General features: G+C 37.0%; 1 protein-coding gene across 4 annotated transcripts in view; it reads left to right on the forward strand.

Annotated features, from left to right (window-relative positions):
• ULK4 (unc-51 like kinase 4) overlaps positions 1-22,199 on the forward strand; it is a 205,180-nt gene that overhangs the window by 27,298 nt on the left and 155,683 nt on the right. For all 4 annotated transcript variants that reach the window (XM_071561347.1, XM_071561350.1, XM_071561349.1 and 1 more), the window contains 4 exons: positions 5,287-5,394; positions 9,683-9,766; positions 16,763-16,924; positions 20,279-20,461. In XM_071561347.1, the coding sequence (XP_071417448.1) occupies positions 5,287-5,394; positions 9,683-9,766; positions 16,763-16,924; positions 20,279-20,461 (537 nt within the window). The remainder of the gene's footprint in view (positions 1-5,286; positions 5,395-9,682; positions 9,767-16,762; positions 16,925-20,278; positions 20,462-22,199) is intronic.

The following is a 22,199-nucleotide window of genomic DNA, read 5'->3' on the forward strand; positions in this document are numbered from 1 at the left end:
GCACACTGCATTGATTAGAAAAAATGAGACTGATCATAGAATATGAAAGAGAAATTGATCTCTTGTGTAACTGCAGATGAAGACATTTTGTGTGGAATTTCTTCTGTCATGCAGTTGCAATAAAGATTTTTAATAGGTCGCTTCTTTCTGACTATTACAGCTTTTCTCCATGGAATTGCCCTTCATAAATTTGAAACATAATTTCCTCTTATTTATTCCTAGTAATCTTAGGGAAACACCTAAACTTGAAAGTCTTATCTTTGTGTTTAGATTTTGAAACACATTCTTAAGATTCTGTGAAAATAAAGGTTCTTTCTCTCCAGGGTTCTGTTCTTCATCTTACAGGAAGAAAAATTCTTCTGTAGTTAGGGAGGCCTCTTTCCATGTAAATCTGTTTTGGTTTATCTATTAAGGGAAGTTATTGTCCTTTCCCTTCTGTGAATAGATCGAGCCCTCTGCCACCTGGGACACAGCCACACAATGGGACACATCAGACTCAGTCTGTTATTGTAGTAAGAGATGATAGAGCAACTTAACAGAATGCCTCCATGTCAGGGAGCAGTACCTTTCTCTGCCTGGTAGGAGAATACCCTCGAGTCCTTCTCTGCATATCCTTTTAGTGGCGAAGTCTAGTCCTTTTCCTTACCTCTTTTAAATTTGCGAATTTGCAGCATCAGTCCCACCCTCCAACCTAGGCAGTTGTGCCTGGTGTTGTATTTGGTTTGGTTTTTTTTAGCAGACCCGTGTCCACTGCTCTACTGGGTGTTTAAAAGGTTCAGAGAACCTGCTACAGCCTGCACACTGTGATTTTCTTTGCAGAGCCTTTGGCCTTCCATGGCCAGATTAATGAACTGAATGTCCCATGGACAGTGACAGCATATTAGAGTATCTCTGTAGTACTGAACTTGGATTCCTTTGTCAAAGTAGTGATATATCAAGGTTTCAGTCTTCATCCAGGTTGAAACTCCATATAATTGGAGCCTTTTTATTTCTGATTTTTTGTTAAAGTACAATTTGGTGGTTGTTTGCCATGGCTTCAAAGCAGCTGTAATATTACAGGTGCAGTTTTATGACCTGCAAGCTCATATATATAGTCTAGTGGGTCTGGTTTTGTCAGTATTGTCCTAGGTCGACAGTTTTTCATTCAAATTCATACACGATGCCAATTTTAAGTCACGTTCCTAACTTACCCCTCTGATAATTCCTGTTTCTAGGTCTGTCCATGTCTGCTCACATTGTAAGGAGTTTCAAATGAAAATGGTTTGATCGGGCCATACCTTTCAAACCTAATTTCTTTTAATGTGGCTTTATTGTAAAATAACTTTTTCAGTCTGCTCAAAAATAATCATAATTTTAGTGTGTCGTTGTTTGTTTTCTCCAAGGGAACTTTTCTTGTTTTGATCTGATGTCTCTAATGTGAAAAAAATCCCCAAACCAAAACCCACCCCAATTAAAAAAAACCAGAAAAACTATAGACAGGAGGTGGAAGCTGTAGCAGAGAATGTGCCTGAGTATTTACATGTGTGCACACACAGAGGTGTCTACAGTTCTGTACTAGTTAGAACCTTACAATTATCTTTGTGGAGACCTTGGTAACCGTGAGAGGAGATTGAAGTTTTCCAGTGCCTTCTAGTGAACTTTCAACCTCTATGAAGTTTCTTCAATTTATTTTCAACAACATGGTTCACTGAATATGACTTACCTACTTGCCTGGGGCATGTGGCAAGAAGACAAATGAAAAATTGACATTTCTCAGGTAAATTAGCAGAAACTCATGGTGTGTTTGAGAAAAGTTCTTTGGAATTAATAAACAGGAAATGGAAATATAATTAAATTAACAAGAGTGAATCTGTCAAGCATGACAATTCTGGATTGTTGGAGAAAAATATTAAGACCTTTTATCATAATTGAAGATTCTTTTTTTTTCCTCATTGAAAACATTATTTTTATCAATCCAATTACTTGGGCTTGCTTTATGTTTGAAGTCCAAACCAAGCTGGTAATAGAAAACAAGGAAGTTCTCAACTAGGAAAGAGAAAACGTATTGCCAATTGCAGGATTAAATAACTTTTTGTAATTTTCTTATATTAATTGCTTGACGAGGCAAAACCTGTACCCTTTTAAAAGACATTTAATCGACACTGTTTTCATAGTCTATTAAATTTAGTCTTTTCTTTGAGAGATGAAATAATTTACTTTTCCATTAAAATTTCATCAGTGGAGCTGCAAGTATATCTGTTTGCAAAGTCTTCAGTTTAGTTCCTATGACAGTAAAATTTTTGTGGTTTGGGTTTTTTTTCCTACAAGTTTTTTTATTTTTGGGATTATGAATATCTGTGCCCCTGGAACCCATTTCTTCAGTAGATAAATATCTCTGGAAGGTGAATAGCTGTCTGGAAGACTTTTGTCTGTGTTTTGAATACTTCAGGATTCTAGATATAATTTATATTGTTCCTCAATTAACCTTATGAAACAGCAAGTCAGCATTCTCCTTCAACTGCTTCTGTCATAAATACAGTAAATTTTAAGTTTCCGAGAATAGCTTAGTAGGGGTAACAGACCTTAGGGGAAAAGACAGACCCTGAATTCACATCTATGCAAAGACTTGAGGAAATCAATGGGCATCCAGATTCTGTATCAGAATTAAGGGGGGAAATAGCTTCCTATCAAAAGTTTTGGTATTTAATCCACTCACACTTCTGGGAGCTTTGTGCTAAGGACAGGAGTGAATGTGCTGGACGCAATGCTTGTCTGATCTACCAATCCTTCTGTGTTGCACAGGTGTGTATGGGAGTCAAGTGCTGTCAAGCAATGGGGAGAAGTATTTTCCTGTGTGTACTTGGTGCTTTAGAGAAAGAACATCTGTGTTGCACTTCTCATGTTGTAGCCAAGTATTCTAAACACTGAGCTTTGAGATACTTGGTGTTTGCATTTTTTGTTTTGATGAAATTGGTAGGGGTTGTGTGGCAGGAAGTTGTGTCTCAAAAAGGTCTAAAATGATGAATTATCACTGTTGGCTGTGATCTCAAGACACATAATCAGTAGGGATCTGATCTTGATTAGAAGGAGCTTTTCTTTTTAGGTCAGGCTCATTTTAATTTCCATCTGGTCTGTCATCCATGCTTGTGTCAGCCCAAAGAAGGAGATAGAGCAAGACAGTCTTTCTTTGTTGATGGTGGCACGAGTCATACTAGTTTGAAATTATACAAATTATGGTTTCAGACTTAGAATGAATATCTGTGTGTAGCAAATGAGAATATGTTATGGACTGCTGAAGTGTGCAGTGTGGTCAATATTAGTAACTTACCACAGCAAGTAAATCTTTCCTTGTGTATTGCTTTTTTATATAATTTGTTTACCTAGCTTGCATTCTGTTCAATTACTAGTACTAGATGGAGAAGTGCAAGCTCATTCTTCTTTAAATTTGTATACCTGTTAGTGTAATCAGCCATATTCAAAATCAGAGTGGTCTTAGATTTACACTCTACTTTTTAGTGTATTGATCATAGCTGTACATTTTAAGGAAAAAAAAAACTGATTTAAAAAAGAAATTGTGTTAATTTTTTGCAGTGATGTCTTTCCTAATGTTTTCTGCTTAGCTGATCATATATCATTGAAGGTACAAAAGCATCAAGGTATTTTGAGTGAATACTTCTGTAGTTACTGGGTGTGATTCTTTCCAATTGTAACTTAAAAATTTTTTTCTGTTCACTGTTGTACCATTTTTTTCTTTCCAATAGGGAAATTATGGGATTTCTGTTAGTTAAGCTGAGTTTGTTCCTCAGTGTCCAGTTTTATTCTAATCCCTTCCCTGCAGTAAGGGGGAGCAGATGACAGAGGGCAGTAGGTGATGCAGGAAGTTTTAAGGGTTGAGATGTGCAATGGGAGTGTCAGCCTTGCAATAGTACTAGCAAAACACTTCTGGAAGGCTTTAAAGGTGTGTGCCTCAGATTTATTGTCAGTACCTGTTTGGAGTTACAAGATAATTTTACCTGGGGTGTCCAGGCTCACTTTGAGTTTTTGGATACCTTTTTAAATAAAACATCTGGACCTGATGACTCACAAAGCTAAAAACCAGTCTTAATACAGCTGACAGGTGCTGTTAAATCTTTGCAAAGGTTTAACTTGTGAAATTGTGACTTCTTTTCATATACCTTGATTTTAAACAACTGAGCAACACTTTTTTTGGGCGGTGGGGAGGGAAATGTAGTCATACAAACCTTTAATTTTCTGTCACAGCTGGTTTATAACTGATACACACATTGACTTGTGTCAAGATCTTATCTGTGTTTATTGAGTGTATTGTTTGGAGCTGGGGGAATACCTTGACTTTATGTATTGCTATGCAACTTTGTAATGTCATTGTATTAGAACCAAATCCTTCCCAAGAGAAAAAAGAACTTAAGGGACATCGGAAATGTGTTAAATCTGTCTTCTTTTTCTGCTTTTGCAGAGCATGCATGTTTTGGAGCAGGGGGGGAAAGTAGATCCATCTTTCTTAAGGAAACAACTGATTTCTCTGCTGCTTAATGTTTGGTACACATTGAGGTTTGGGGGAGCAGAAGGCATCCTGTTCACTTTTACAGGTGGTAGTTAAAGGGTCCTTGATTTCTTGAATGAGTTCAACATTAAACATTATGTTGAAATCAGTCCCATGTGTGGATGGGAAAGTGATTTCTTACTAGGTCACCTGCACAAGACAAAATCAGGTTTCTGATTTCTCTTTACTATAAACACTGTAGATGTGTATCTCTGCTTTGCTAACATGAACTCCTGAACTACAGAAATCTAAAATGGTGTGTCAGTTCTTACACAGTGAGGTGTCTCTAAATTCAGAGATCAGGAGAGAGAACTTTAATAGTTCTTAACTTTTGATTTAATATCTACCCAAAAGACATCATTAGAGCTTTTTTTGTTGTTTGTTCTTTTTGTAACCTGATCACAAGGACTTTGGATCTTCTGACAGAAATGCGAGAACAGCAAGTAAGCTTTTTTCCCTCGCAGATCTACTCCTGTTTTCCTGATGGAAAGGGAAGAATGGACAGCTGACAATTTGTCACCTAGGCTATTTTCTTACTGCATTTTTCTCCAAGTTGCATATATAATGTTTTGTAACCGTTGTTCTTGTCTTTCAATGCTTATTAAATCCTTTGCAAACGGCTCTTCAGCATATGTGGAGTATATCAGTACGATAGCATTTGAGATAAAGCTTTTTACCTTTAAGAGGGCATTTTGCTTGAGAAAATATTACGTGTGGTGTTATATTCATTAATTTTTTTACTTTAGACAGTTACACTTTTAACTGAGCTCATCAGAGAGAACTTCAGAAACAGCAAATTGAAGCAATGCCTTTTACCAGCACTTGGGGAGCTGCTGTACCTCATAGCGAGGGAGGTAAGTCTGCCAGTGATCCTTATCAATTTGAGAAAGGTGAAAAGGTTTCCAATGGAAAGCAGACCAAAAAAGCAAAAGACTTTGTCATTTGTATACTCAGCAATGTCTGGTCCTTGTATGTTCCGTGATCCTTTTTCTACTTTAATAGACTTGTTAGTCCAGTCCTGTGCTTAATTAAGTAGCATTCTTCAAGTGTAGAGTTTTAACTTCATAAAAAAGTGTAGTCAACCCCTGCAATGACTGCTAGCCTCCAAGTGGCAGATCTAAGGGTTAAGAACATCTTTGCCAGAGATGTTAATTAAACAGGATGTATCAGGACAGCCTGTAATATCAATAAATTAATATATTAATGTATCTATGTATCTAGTCCATATTAGATCTTATCTTGGCATGGCTGGCTTCACAGCACTGTGGTAAAGGAAATGGAATTATCCTGACGAATTTCAAATGGACTTATGTTTATTCCTGACTAAAACTGATTTAAACCTTCTGTCAGAAATAGTAGATGCACATTACAAGTAAACAGAAGTTCTTTGTAGAAAATAAATACTGTCAATATTAGGAAGTGAAGATCACAGCTCCTCGAAACCCTCACATTTCTTTTTCCTTACTCAAAGAGTAAAATACTTTCTTAATAGAAACAAAAGTGCCTTCAAGCAGAAAAAGGCTAATCCTGGCTTCTCTGAAGCCTTTGTATTATCTGTGTCATCCAATGCTCTCGTGTTAGTTTAACAGGTCGGTTGATAATGGAATGAAAATAGCAAATGAACTGTTTTGGCTTCAATTATGGCTTTGTGTTGAAGTTCCATATTTTGTTTTCTTCATCCTCTGACTCCTTTGCATGGTCCACAAGAACATGTGGTTGCCTTGTTTTTTTGTAGGATAGCATTGTCCTATTTTGGTTAGACAGCTGCCAAAATATTTGTCAAACACAGTCACAGAACTTGTTCTTATAATGAGAAATTGTGTTCTGGAAAATACATCCAGAGTCACAGTATAAGTTTTAATATTTCCTCAGTTTTTGCTGGGACAAAAAATTTGTGCCTACTGTCATCAAACAGATTGATAGATTGATAACCATTATTTTTAACCACTAAGAAAAACAAAGAAATTTAAAACTCTGGTTTGAAAATTATAATTGGCAAGACTATTTTACATGGCTTAATATGATTTTGAAATTATAGTCTGATAGCTGAAACAGATCTGTTTACAATGGCTCTGTAATGCCCAAAATGATTTGCAAGCCCTGAACTGAACAGGCTTTTTTCCATCTGACAATGTGACCTGATGAATTTTTGAGGCAGTGTGTATTTATGGACTTCACAATGTCTGAAGCACAATAATTTGTATTTAACTGGCAACTCTGTCATGTTTCAGGAAGATCTATAGTAATGGGTTGCATTACTTTGAGTTATAGCTGAGAAATTAGAGTATAAGAAGAAATATTTGGACACATATGAACTCAAGACACTGTGTCTTGGTTAAACTTCAAAAATATCAGTGTGATTTGTATGCTTGGAGATGCTAACACTGTTTTCTGGATTTTTTTTAAGAAAAGCCCTTTTTGCTTCTCTTTTCTGTACGTATTTAACCTCAGAATACTGTAGTGTTGTGGGCATTTTGTTGCTCATTAAACTGCTGAAAAGTAGTACTGAATGACCTTGCCAAGATCATACACCAGGTCAGTGGTTGTATAATAAGATGAAAAGAAAGTTTATTGCCAACTTATATCTTCAAACAGCAAAGCTTTATTATTTGATGAATTAAAAAAAATCATAATTGCATCTCGTTCATTAAGGACTAACACACAATATATTTGGTTTTCTTGTTTGCCTTGTTTTCTCCCATTTTTCTCTCAGCCTGCTTGATTGTTTTATCAACTGCTAAATATTGTCATTTAAACTGTAAGTTTTGAGGGCATGACTGATTTTTTTTATTTATTTATTCCCTCTGGGCTTTTTCTAAGTGTTTCTATGTCCAGCCACAATTTTAATAGTAAATAATGATAAAGATTACTTATTTTTCATATGAACATTTGGTAAATCATAAATTATCAAATACTTAAAATTGAGTTCAGCGATTTGGGTGCAGAAGGATTCATTAGATTAAATACAGGATCACTGTTTGAACTTCTGTAGCTTAGAAAATACTGGAAAACAGTCCAAGTAGTCATAATGGTCCTGTTCAGTCCTAAACTCTGATATTATGTGTGTACTTGCATTTGAGATCTCATAAGCAAGATCTTACACTTCATCTCTGCATTTTTATTCCAAACAGAAGCCAAGAGCAATTTACAAGTAGCATGAGCAGACTCCAGGGAGGATGTTCTGATACTCTTGAGTGAATTGCCTTGAGGGAAAACTTTCAAGTTCTATGCAATATTTTTATTCATTTTGTGCTGTTTGTGTTATTAGGGTGCAGAACCTGAAGTTTAATCAAAATCAACATGGGCTGTGAGCAAACAGTAGGAAGATTCCCCCATGTTTGGTGATATCTTTAAATTTATTAAATGTCAAATTGTGTAGGTGTGTTTAGGTAATTAAGAATGGTGCTGTGTTTCAAACCCCTTTTTTCTTTTTTATTTGTAAACAGTCATTAATCAGTCTGAAGAACTGTTGGTGTTTCAGAGCTGCACCTTTTCTTAAGGCTTTTTATTTTACAGTACATTTAATATGTGTGGCTACAGAAGAGCTTGACAGGATTTCTGGTTAAATTAGGGGAATAAAATGAGAAACAGACTCATGCCAGTTCCAGCAGAGATTGCCTTTTTAACTCTGTTGAGACTCCTGGACTTGTCCTGCCTCTTCCAGTTGGAAAAAGATTCCACTCTTTGACTGCGTGAAAGTAACTTACCTTTCCTTTTCTGAAACTTGGGCTGAATTCTCCAAAACTTTTGCACTAAGTGTTTGGAAGACAAACTGTGATTAAATGTCAACATGTTACTCAGATAAGATGAGATGGAATGTAGTAGATCTGATGTGTCTGTTAGATGTCAAACCACTCATTGTCTGCAAATTACTCCAAGGAGGAAGCTTTCCATATCTCCCAATACAAAGTTAACAGAAAAAAGCTTACAAATGGGAGGTTTAACAAACTCTTCTTCTATTGATATATGTTGCAAATAAAATTTTGTTTTGAATGAAGAAGGAAAATTAATTTTACTAGACAATACAGTAATAGACTCCCTGCTAATTTGCCATGCTTCAATTAAATGCCTGAAATTATCACATCATATATGTTGAATTAATGTAAGCCACTCAGAAATCACCAAATTTAGAAAGCACAATTTGTTTCTGCATCATTAACCTCCACCTTGCCCATCCTATGCATTTTATTATAAACAGTTAATTAGAATGCTAAAAATAATTTGGGAACATAATTAGTAGAGTTCAAGAACTGTATAATTTCTGTTGGAATTGTTGCTTGTCATCCTTTGTCTACTTATTAGAACAAGTTGCACATGGCTTTCATGGTCTATAGTCTTCATACCACCCAGTGCCTGTTATTTCTTGCTTTGGTTCCCAAAGGAGGCTGTTCTTTCTCTTGCTGATAGCTCTGTGTTACTAGCCTGGATATGCAGTACAATCTTAATGATGTCCAAGTGTCCCCTTTGAAACTTAGAGTTTTAAAGCAGGATGCTGTGGGGTATAGGGGCACAGGGAGTTCACTTCTGGTGGAACAATCACCCCCTGATTTAAGTAGCAGTGAATTAGCCCCTCTAACAGAGTGATTTCAAGGAAATACACATTAAGATCTTGGATCAGTGTTCATATATACTGAAGGCTATTCCATACAGTGAGTTTTATTAAACACCTGATATCTCCTTGTATGACTTAGAGTGTTTTTTTCAAAAGTAAGTTTACATATTTTTAGTTGACAGACAAAATGAATTAGTTCATTTGTATAATTAAATCACATTTAAAGAGAAGCATTACTACTCTTAATAGTCAGTTGTCTCTCTCTGAAATACTCAAAATGATTGAGAGGAATACAAGAATATGTTTTTGTCTGTGTTAATTAGAATGAATTGATGAAATGCAGAAATACTAGGACAAATTCTTTTATGGATTTTGGAGACTAAATAAGGTAATAAAATATCAATCTCTGTGCTGCACATGAAATAACATTAAATAGTCATAATGCCCTGGAATTTAATATATTTCATAGCATATGTTAATTTGAAATGTGTATAATACGAACCTTATTAAGAATCTGTTACACATTTTTATGTGACTGAGATTGTTGTGATTTTTTCATGTAATCATTTGTGCCACTGGCTTCATTTCAGGAGGAAAAAGGGGAGCACCCCAGAGAGAGCTGGGCTGTTCCCTCAGCTGCTTACACGGTGCTAATGAGGTGTCTCCGGGAAGGGGTAAGGCTCTTTCATGGTCCTCAGTAGAATTTCTCCACAGTAATAACCCTTTAGGCATTGTGTGAAGATTGTAGCCTGCAGCACTGCAGTACCTTGTCAACCAAGTATTGCTCTTGAATTTAAATAATCATGATAAGACCATGACCTCAGCAGGAGATTAATGCAAAAATCCGGTTGTTCTCTCTACATTCAACATTTATGTATTGCTGCTTGTTTTGGGGGAAATGGGATAATAAATATAAATCACTGTTAATAAATGTGGAATTTAATGATGTGGGTGTCTTTTGAGAAATGTTTTGACAGTTTGTGCTCTTCTTGCAGTTTGATTTTCATACATCATTGGAAATGTTTGAGCAAGATTTAAGTTTCAATTTTGAAGTGGCTGATATGCAGCTTTTTGAAAACTGCATTGTTACCCTACTGGATTGTTAGCATTTTTTTGAGGCCAAAAATTAGTAATTAGGTTTATCCTCATACATGTGCTATGCTATGTGCTTCATTGTTTTTGGTAATGACTTGGCTGTGCTGGAAGAAGAGAAGACATGCATATAGTTCCAATTTGTAAAATGAAAAAGAGTTGAGTGGAGGGTTTACAGTCCCTGTTTGTATGAGACCACTTGACTTTATTTTTGCCCAAGGCAAAGCTCAAGGCAGAAAACATGTCAGAGGTTGCTGGAGGGTGGAAAGCAAGAGGAAATTCCTTTTTTTTTTCCTTTTTGAGGTCTTTATTGACTACAGATTGTGATTAATAGAGGAAGAACCTAGATGCATTTTAATATTTTCAAATCTTCATGTGATCAAGAACGTACAGCTGAGTTTGTATTGTGGACTATTTCCAGCTCATAATTAGAGTAAGATGTCACTCTAAGGCACATTAGTGAGATGCTATTTAATTATAAATTTAGTAAGGGAAGACTTGCTATTTCTGAGTATTCAGAGAAACTAAATCGAGACATCTATAAGACACTAATTTATTCCTATAGAATAAAATCACTTCTTAGTCCCAAAACATGTCATATTTTTCTTAATAATTTATTTTGATTTATTTTTCTTGAAAAAGTAGCACAAAATAGAAATATACTTCCTTTGCAATAGTTCAAATTAAATGTAATTAAGCATAAGTTAAGTTAGGTCTAGGTTAGTCAAGTACAGCTTTGCCCTTCTACACTTTGTGAAGGCGCTCAGTTGTAATGGAGATATATTTTTTAAAACATGTTTGATTCTGTGAAACCACAGGCTACTTTAGGGTGGAATAGACCTCTGGAGGTCATATAATCCAACCTCCTGTTCTCATTAGGTCTGAACAGATCAGATTACTCAGGACATGTCTGTTTGGCTCTTGAATGTCTCCAAGAGTTATGGTCCCACAATCTCTCTGAACAATGCCTGGACCACTTTCATAGGAAAAGGTTTTTACTTGTATATAATTTAAGTTTCCACTTGTGGCCATTTGTCCTGTGGCTGTGCAGCTCTGAGAATGTTTGTCCCCAGCTTCTCTTTATTCTTTGAGCAGGTAGTTGCAAACAGCAGTGAGGTCTTCCCTGAGCCTTCTTTTCTCAAGGCTAATCAGCTCTGTTACCCTCTCCTCATATTCCATGTGCTCCAGCCCTCAAACCAGCCTGATTCTTTTCTGTGAAGGGGACATGGCTGGTGCTGTGGGCAAGGGGAGGGCAGTGGGCATTGAATGCCTTGACTTTAGGAAGGCCTTTGACACACTCTCTCCTAGTTGTGTCCTAGTATTGTCCAAGCAGTGAGTGGCTGACAGTGCTTGGTGTCTAATATGCAGGTGTGGTAGGAGAGTGTGTGAATGACACTTCCTTGCCCCCATCTTGTTACAAAACAGGAGATAATAGAAATAGTTAAAATGAGCAATATAGTTTTTTTAAGGTCTGACTTAACACTTAAATGAGGTCACATTTAAATTTTTTTTCTTCAACTACTGAAGCACTAAATATGAAATTTCGGAAAATATTGTCTAAACTTTACTGTGCTTAATGTTCTTTGTCTGCAGCTCAAAATCTTGGCTGCTATATTTCTTTATTTTATGTTTTTGTGTTTTAAGATAAGTTCACTGTTCTTCAATTTCATTATGAACTACTCTGAAGTGTTCTTGGATTTCGGAAGTTTTATGAGATGTGTCATTATCAAAGCAGAATTGCCCTCTGAAACAGAACAGTAGAGCAGAAAGGAGTTTGAAATGTGTGTGTGTTACTTTTATTTGCCTATAAAGGAGCAAAATGTTCAGAAAATGCAGGTAGTTTCATTTCCACATACCTTCTGTGCCTGAAAATCTAAGTGACAAAAAAGTGTATGTATTGGTGAAAGGAGTTTCAGGGGGCTGGAGTAGAAGATTGGGAAAGTCTTTTATTTGTAGGGGATCGCAAGTTCAGGTTTCCTGCACTTCAGTGTTGTAAACTTGAGGTACAAGCTGATTTTCAACTCAGGCAAAGAACAGTTGTGTTCAATGATGTGTCAAAATAAGGAAATCGGTACACTCATAAATAAATAAATGATAAGCTTTATTTGACATGTTTAGTCTTGGTATAATGTTGCAATCTGTCAAAATACATGTAGTAAATAGTCCAGTATTTATTTACTAATATTTTGCAACAATTGTTTCCAACAGTGACACAAAATGCCTCTTCCAGGCAGCTGTGTTTGTGTCTAAGTTCAACTTCTGAATACTTGTGTGCTGCCTCTTAAGATGGCTGGGTCCTGATTTCTGCAGCTAAAGTGCTCAGCTCCTACACTTCCTGTGTTATCCAGTCATGAAAATACTTTGTTTCAGAAAGGATATTCTTATTTAATATTAAGTACCTAATGCTAATGTGACTACCCTTTTCCTTTCATCCATTTTACTTAGTTTGGTCAAAAGTGCTTTGTTCAAACTGCCGTTGGGTACTTGTCACCTAATGAATTATCCTGTCCCTTACTTGAATCTCATCATTGACTTACATGTTTATTTTTTACTCTTTGTTATGACATTTAAGGTTCAACCTAAATTTAACTAAGTGAAATCTGAGCTTTATTTTCTGCTTTACATCTGCTCCTCTTCAGACTTACATTCCAGTCAATCCTTTCCCCTTTCTGCTTCCACTCTTTTCTCCCTTACATTGGCCCTTCTCTTCCTTCAGATCCTCTCTCATCTTAGAACTGGTAGTCTTTCCCAAATCCAAACTACTTTTTGACGTCTTCTTAAATTTTTCTTCTCCAATTTGGTCTGGGTTATGTTGCTTTGACGAGGTTGTTCACTGACAGGCTGTGAAATCAGATGTGTGCAGGCCTCCTTTTCAGTCTTCCTCAAAGTGGAACCATTGAAAAATCTTTCAGAAGTTTGGTATCTGTTAGTTTCTGCTCACAAATGGCATGTAAATATAAAGTACGCAGTTATATGCAATTCTAGTAATGACTTCATAGAATCTCAAAAAAGAAAGATTAACATATAGGCAATAGAGTTGCATGGATAAATGAATATATACAGCTGTAGCTAATTAGCTGGATCTGGTTCGTAGAATGGGCATCATCCTCTGATTTTAAGGACTCACACCTGGAGAATGTATTTGAATCAAAAATAGTGAATGAGTTTATAAAGGATGATTTTTTCTCTCTTGGATGTGCAAGGTACTGTGAAAACAAGATTTTTAATAAATTAGACCTTGCTAGTAAGCAAGGACTGACTGTTTCCTTCTTTCATGTGGACTTCTTCCTTTATTAGGGAGCAAGATAGAAGTCTGAGGGCTTTGGTTCTGAACAGATGAGGAATTTTAATAACAAAAGAAAACTTTAAAAAATAATTGGCAATGTAGAATATAAGGCAGTGTGTTTTATAATGTATATTCTTAGCCAGAGTAGTTTCTTTACAGTAGATTTGGAGGAGAAAGGAAAATTTAGGGGAGAGGAGAATAAAATCATAATTGTTTTCTCAGAAAATATAATGCAGCCTATGGTATCGCAGTGTCAGTGTGAATCATATATATTCTCACTTTTATTTCTTCTTTTGATATCAGTTTTTTACTTTACTGGCAGAATTGCCTATAATATAAAAGTAATGCTCTGAATCATATACACTATCACTTTAATTTCTTCTTCAGATATCTGTTCTCTAGTTTACTGCCAGAACTGTAAAATGTTCTTTCTGCAAAAGGTGTTTACGAAGTTTTTTTCTACGTATTCATTCTTCTCTGTGAGGGCTTAATATTGCAAATTTTTGCCAAATTAAGATTTAATTCTTAGAACCATGAATTCTTAGGAGGATACAGATTTACTTCATTAAGTTATGTTTCTAGTTTCTTTTTATTCTGTCTTTGTAGATAAAAGGAAGAAGTGTATGGAAATAGATTTAGAAGCATGATGAAATACAGTGTTACTTGCTGAATCTTTCAGCTTTTAATGTTTCTTTATCAATATTATGCTGTTACTTGGGTGTATATGTATAGTATAATATAAAAAGATCATGGAATCATGTAATGTCCCAGTTGGGAAAGGACCCACAAGGATCATCACGTCACCCCAAGAGTCACGCCATGTGTGAGAGCATTGCCCAAACACTTCTTGACCTCTGTCAGGCTTGGTGCTGTGACCTCTTCCCTGGGGAACCTGTCCCAGTGCCCATCCACCCTCTGGGTGAGGAACCTTTTGCTACTGTCCAACCTAAACCTCACCTGGCACAGCTTCGTGCTGCTCCTATCAGGGGTTTCCAGAGAGAAGAGCTGAGTTCCTGCCCTTCCTCTTCCCCTCATGAGGAAGTTGTAACTGCAGTGAGATCTCCCCTCAGTCTCCTCCAGGCTGAACAGAACAAGTCATGTCAGACAAAGCTTCCCTTCAAGGCCCTTCAACATCTTCGTTGCCCTCCTTTGGCTGCTCTCTAATAGCTCAGTATCTTCCTTATATTACAGTGCCCAAAACTGCCCACACTATTGCAGGTGAGGCCACCCCAGTGCAGAGCAGAGCAGGACAATCCCCTCCCTCACTCAGTTGGCGATGCTGTGCTTGATGCCCCCCAGGACAGGGTTGGCCCTCCTGGCTGCCAGGGCACTGCTGACTCACATCCAACTTGCCATCCACCAGGACCCCCAGGTCCTTTCCATGGCACTGCTCTCCAGCATCTCATTCCCCAGTCTGTTCGTACATCCAGAGTTGCCCTGTCTCAGGGGCAGAATGCAACACTTGCTCTTCTGAAACTTCCTGAAAGTATAATTCACAGAACAAGATAAAAACTGAACGTTATTTGTAAAAAGTTTTCAGAATTTTAGTTTGGTAAGCATGTATGAATATTTGTATATTTAGGTCTTTAATAGACCAAAATTATGCAACATATCACATTAATAAAACCTGTGAAAAGAGAGAAGCCTAAATCCTCTGGTTCCATGGCTGCAAATCAGAAGGCCACAGAAACCAGTGAATTTTTACAAAAGAATCTAACTGATTTAGGTGGAAATTGGCTTTGGTATTTCTTTTAAGTATTTTAAGTGGAGCTGCAGTTCTTTGGAGGAACAGGAAGGATTAGCATGAAAATGATGAATATGACTTTTTTTTCCCCTACATAGCATTATACTAAGGTTTCCAAATATTTCTACATCAGTGTCTATATTTCAGAATTCCTAAGTCAGTAGAGGGAATAGTGGATATTGAGTGTATTTTTAATGAGTTATAAGTTCTCCCCTTTTGGGAAGGCTTTTGTACTGCTTTCTGAAAGGTTTCATTATCTTTGCTCGCTGTTTGTGGCTCTGATGGTGAAGATAAATGTCAGAAATCCAAAGGCTAGCAGGATAATATAGATATTTGTTTAAGAAAGAAATCAATTAGATATTATGTTGAATAGTTTGTGAAGCCAGGCTATGAGGACAAATTAAATTGGTTGTTCTTATATTAAAATTCACTCTTGCTGAATTCAAGGATGCCATTTAAGACATTGTTTAAAGACTTCACTTTCTCCTCAGTTAATGACTGAGATGCGGTGAGGCAACACACAGCCCAAAAAGCACCAGCAATGTATCTTCCAGTTCTGTTAAAGACTGATTTTAAGAGAAAGCAGAGTCAAAAAATAATTAAAAGGAAAAGAGATACTAAAGAAATTAGGTAAGGGGAAGAGAAAGACAGAAAAAGTAGAGACTGCTTTTAAGTGATATCTATAAAGTTAAGGTTTCATTTGAGTAAGTAAAATTTTCTAGAGAAGGAACTGCTGCCTCTGGATGTTCATGATGTGCTGATTGCTCATGATTATTTTGACATGATGTTTTTTATTCCATGGAGACATTGTAGTTTGAGTTGTATTATGTGGGTATTAAAGCTACATGTGCAGTGACTCTCCACATGAGTTTGCAGATAAAATTACTTGATTAATATTAAACATATGAAGGATTCAGAGTCTCTTGTGGAAATTTAGGAATTTGTGTAGTAAATAGGACCCAATAATTTGTCTTAGACATTGGTCAGGATTGTCTGTTTCATGAGAAGAAAAGGGTGTTAGGGAATAACTTAACTTGCAATTGGGCTTTTTCTTTTACCCAGGGATTGTTGACTCTTCTGAATAATGAGGTTTTAATGTAATTCATTTGATTTTTTCCTAATGTAACTGTGTATCTCATAATCCTGCTATTCAGAGCCTGTTGTAGCGATGAGTTTTGACACACATTCATTCATTCAGAAAGCAGTGATCATGGAGCACCTCTAACATAACAAAAGCTTTTCATTATTAATGACTGCATTTAATTTGGGGTTGTAATTTGGAGCTGAGAGGTTTAGTATTAAATTATGCTTGTATTAATTTGTCTTTGCAGTGCAAGGGAAAGTGGGGGGAAGTGGGATCTGTAAACGTAACTTTGTCACAACATGAGGTTTCCTATGAAATTACTTTGGGAAGTGTCAAATAAAATTGAAAACAACACCAAGGCAATATACATGGAATAAAATATGGACGTAGGCAGTAGTTTAAAAAGAAGGCAGAAACTTTAGAAACATTTGCATGTAAGTTTCCCTTTCCTGTCCTTCTTATAGGAAGACCGGGTAGTGAACCACTTGGCAGCAAAGATAATTGAAAATGTTTGCACTACTCGCACGTGCCAAGCACAAGGATTTATTACAGGAGAAATTGGACCTGTCCTGTGGTACCTTTTCACACATTCTACAGTAGATTCTTTGAAGATAACTGCTGTTTCGGTAAGGAATTTCCTTTTGTGAAATAGAAATGTTTTGTCACTGAAAAACGTTCTGAACTGAAACTGGAATATGTTTGAGCATGTAGTTATATTTTAGACTACACTAAAGTATATTTTAAAACTTTCTGAAACTGAGAAGTGCACACATTACAGTTCAGTGCTTATGAAAAGTCCTTGTGATTCATCATTTTCTGGAACATGGATTTTCTTATGCTGGTAATCATGAGATATGTTTGAAATGTTTAAATTTTTTAAATGAGAAGAGTTTATTCTCTTTGTCACAGAATTGCTTGGAAGACTTACTTGAAATCATCATGTTACTTCCTATAAAATTGTCAGGGCTAGTCTTTGCCCTTAATTTTAAAGGTAATGTGGGATGATAACAAGACAAAAGGACCTATGCCATGGAAGCAAAAGGTTTGGAACAAAGACTTGTGAGGTAGAAAATACTTAGCAGGGCTGTAACTTTAACCTTATCTGTTGCTGACAAAACAAAAGCATTACCCACCAATGCAGGTAATATTCTAGAACTGAACAACATGTTGTCTTATTTTAAAGTAAGTGTGATTAGTGGATGCTCATTTCCTGAGTAGAGCTCAGGCTCACTGGTGAGTTTACTGTTGGCTTCCCAGGTAGTGTTGCTGCTGCAACAGTGTGCAGGTAGACACATTTACTGAGGCAAGAAAAGAGAGCTTTTGCTTCTTGATTTTTTTTCCCCTTCTGTTTGGAATCTTTGAATTTTTATGATGAAGTTTATCAGTCTTCAAAGACTACTCTATGAGCTGTCTTACAGATGACATATGTTAGGATGAAGCAGTGTTTTAGGAGGTCATGATAACTGCAATTACCAGAACTTCCTAGAGAAACTCAGCTGATTTGTGGGAAAACCTTTTAATGGCTGTGGTCAATCTAGGTATAAATGATGGATTTTTAGAATTTTATTACCTTTTCTCTCTCCAAGTTTCCTTGTAAGTACTTTGGTGTTGAGGCCTGCATTTTGAAGAGATGACCAAGTTATCTGTGCATACAGATCAGTTGAGATGAAATTTGTTCAGCATCTTCACAGAATATGCTGAGTTGGAAGGGACCCACAAGGATCGTTGAGTCCAACTCCTGGCCCTGCACAGGACCATCCCCAAGAGTCACACCATGTGCCTGAGGGTTTTGTCCAAATGCTTCTTGAACTCTGCCAGGTTTGGTACTGTGACCACTTCCCTGGGGAGCCTGTTCCAGAGCCCAGCCACCCTCTGGGAGAGGAACCTTTTGCTACTGTCCAACCTAAACCTCCCCTGACACAACTTCAGGCCACTCCCTCAGGTCCTGTCACTGCTCACCACAGAGAAGAGATCAGTGCCTGCCCCTCCTCTTCTGCTCTTGAGGAAGTTGTAGCTGCACCAAGATAGCTCCACATTGCTTTGAGACACTCTGTCATTGTGTCCCAGCAGTTCACTGGTGATGTGACCCCTGTGGATATTTTTAGTGGATGTACACACGTGCTGCCCACTCATTTTGAGAACTCTGAATAGAGGTGAAGGGCTGGATTGTGTTCTTGGGGAAATAGAACATGCTGTACCAAGAAACTGAGATTGAGTGTCTGTGTTTTAAAAGAGGGGGGGAAAAATAATAGAAGAAAAATAAAAAACTGCAATCGATATGGTTCCTGGACCAGAAGGGTCAAGAAAGAGCAGGAGCAGAGTCGATGAACAGCAGAACAGCATCAATAACTTGTCTTATAAGTTCCTGATTTACTGTCTTTTATGCCTTCCTTTTTCTAAGGGCACTGAGGAGCTGAGCAGTTTCTCTGGTTCTTGCATGGAAAGCTTTTCTCTGGTGATCGTGTTCTGAGGGTCTAATTGACTACAGTTTCTCTTAAATGAGACCTCCCTGTTAAGTGCACACCAAGTAAGCAGCAATTTGTAAATAAATCACAGACTATTCTGAGTTGGAAGGAACCCACAAGGATCATAGAGTCCAACTCTTAAGTCAGTGGCCCATACAGGGGATTGGTCCCATGACCTTGTATATAGAGGTGGTCTCAAGAGAACAAAGAAATAATATATATTGCCCACTTTTCACAGAAGAAATTGACCTTCAGAGTTTCTCCTGAAAACCAGTTTAGATTTTCATGTGAATCAAATAATTAACATAAGCTGTTCTCCTGTCCTAACAGTATGTTCAAGCCAAAGAAAAAGAAATTTAGTCTTTAAGGTCTTCTTTTCTGTATATATAGAGAACAAAAGCAGTGACAATATCTTGAAGGTTGCATTTCCACAGGTATCAAAAGGAAAAGCTGTGTTGAATTAGAGATGAATCCACTCTGGAGGTCATTTGGTAATGCTTGTTTGGAAATAGCCAAGTTAGTAAACACTGTACAACAGGTTTGTGCTCACTTCACTGGAGGACAGTCAGTTATCTGCGATTTCTGTTAGAATTGTTTTAGTCACTGATACTTGCAAATCAACCATTTTGAGAATAGTTGCGTGTTTATTCTACTCACCACTGGTCTGTAACAAGTATCTAGATGTGAAGTAGTATCTAGAGCTAAAGATAGGCTTTAGATAGTGAACGTATCCGATTATGGTCCATGAGCACAGAGGAGATGCCCTTTGTGGGTGACCAGGATGTCTGTGGTGTGTGCCACGTGTGTGGTTTCTGCTGCTGTACTCCCTTCTGGTAGGCAGTTAAATGCCTCCCTGACATCCGATCCCGTCAGATCTCAGAAGCTAAGCAGGGTCAGCCCCGGATTAGTACTTGTATGGGAGACCTCCTGGGAAATGCTGGGTGCTGTAGGTTCTAGTCCTGAGGACTTCACTGTCACTGTCCAAGCTTGCTTGGCCATGGCAGATGAACCTCAGGACTTAAACGGTGGGGCCAGTTCTGCACACGCTGTGCCTGACCTAAAAAATCCACTGCACAGGCTGGAAGGGCACGTGGGGAGAGCCCTGCCCAAATCTTCGTTCACGAAGCCGAGTCACACCCACACCCCCTCCCTCCCTCCCTTCTGATACGGTGTTATCTGTTGCTGCCTCAATGCTGTGCCTGACAAAAGACTCAAGTGTGGGCTGTGCGGCTCCATCATTATGGTTCTCTAGAGGAAAAGAGTAGTGTGGCTCTGTTTGATGTTGGTGTGCCAAATATTTGAATTGCAGCTGTACAGATTGTGTAACGTTCTATTTAGAATTCCGGGTCTCTAAAAATAAGTAGTCTTTTCCCTTAATATTTGTCTTAGGAATGAATCTGTATGAATTCCTTATATTCCTAAACTACTAGAAAACTTACTACCTGCTTTTTTTTTCCATTTTCTTTCTTGAGATGATAGACCCATTAAATAACAGAGGTTTTTTTGCTTTTGTAGGCTTTGTGCAGAATTACTCGTTCCTCCCCTAGTGTGTTCCAGAGCGTCATTGAAAAAGTGGGATTAACAGCCATACTAAATTCCTTGGCAAATGGAATATACAAAATTCAGCAGTACATGCTCACCATGTTTTCAGCAATGTTGTCTTGTGGAATTCATCTACAGAGGCTGATTCAAGAAAAGGTTTGATTTCAGATTAATATTATTCAGTGGCATAGAATTTCACTAAGGGAAAGTTAAAGTTGACTCTGCTACTGGTTTTGGGTTTTCAAAATGCTTAAATCAGTGACATTTACATATCTGAATAGCAGGAAATGAAAATGTGTTTATTTTGTTTTTATCTGCTTAAAATCTAAATAATATGTATAGTTTTTCTTTCTCTCTCACGGGTCTTTGATAAATGGTATTAATGGGTATAATAAATTGTTACTGCAGCTAGAATTCAATCAATTCAGAAAAAAACTGACCATAACTGATAATTTTCCCTAAGGAAAATCCAAAAGGAATGTGTAAGGACAGCTATTTGATGTAACTCTTTTAGACGTTTAAAGGAGAAGATAATGACTGTCCTGGTTGAATTCAAAGTTGTGCTTTATGGTCTCCTTAAAGGACATTGGCCAATTTGTAAGTGAAATGTCTTGCAGACACTAAAATGTCTAGCATTTTAATACCTTAGGGGTTTCCTTTTAGTGTCACTGAATAAAACTACTGGCTTTGATATATGCCTAATATAATTTTTGGTAGAGTTGATTAAAAGCTTTCTGTTTGGATTGCCAAATTATTTTGTGTTTAGGGAAACAGTATTTATTTTCTTGGCGGTATGTTTATACAGTTCATAAATAAAAGCAATCTCCCTCTTCTCAGAAAGGATAAAAATCACAAAGAGGAGAGGAACTCTAGCTCTTGATTTCACCAGATACTCTTATAAAATACGTTGTAACCTGACAATCATCTTGGGTATAATAATCTGTTGGGCCTTAGTTGAGAGAGTTTTGTTCTCTACATTTTGTTTTAACAATGATATTTAAATTAAAAATAATTTACTGCTTTCCACCCATCTCTTCTTGCAGCCTGAAATCACACATTCTCTTCCTAAAAGTAATTTCTGTGCCATTGTCAGAATTTTGTGAATGTATGTCAGCTGGTGTTAAGCTTCTCACAGATCTCACAACAGCAGCAGTAACAGGTGGCAAATTGTCCTTTAATAGTGCAGTTTTGAATGGTGTTCAGTCTGAGTTGATGGTATAGTCAGAGAAGTATAGTTAAAAATTGTTTATCTGAACATTCCGAGAAAGAATGGAATGTGTAACATGCTTATGGCTGCAGCATGATGTTTTCTGTGAAGAATTTCTTAATTATATAGCACTTACATTGCTCCCTTGTACATACTGAATTTCTTGTGAATAATTGCTCAAAGAATTGCCTTTCTGATACTGCAGTTCTCATGAGCAATTTGAATAACATTGTGCACATTAGAAAATGGAAGTATAGACAAATAGAGACATTCCTTTAAGAGCACATGTCAAACTAATGATAGAAGTGGGAACAGTAGCCAAAGCTGTAGCTGAAAAACATTGTAGTTTAAAAACTGGTAAAGTGGGTCTGGTTCTACTGCATGTACCCAGATTTGGTAACTGTACTTGCTTTACAGCTCAGACAAACCTGTATCTCATAGAATGTTTATTTTATTCAAATTAGATTGTAGGATTTTGAAAGCAGAAACTAGATTTCTATTTTTCTTGAGAGGGATTTAAAAATGCAATCCTGCTCCTGTATTGAACTGCCAGGTGTTATCATATTACATGAAGTAATGATATTTTAGTGCTGAAATTTGAATTTAATACTCAATGCACTTTTCAAAATTCCGTGCTTATGACACAGAAGTCCATCTGAATTAGAGAAGGGAAAGGTGGGTAGTGTT

The sequence above is a fragment of the Pithys albifrons genome, chromosome 7 (genome assembly GCF_047495875.1).
Source record: "Pithys albifrons albifrons isolate INPA30051 chromosome 7, PitAlb_v1, whole genome shotgun sequence".
NCBI classification, from domain to species: Eukaryota; Metazoa; Chordata; class Aves; order Passeriformes; family Thamnophilidae; genus Pithys; species Pithys albifrons.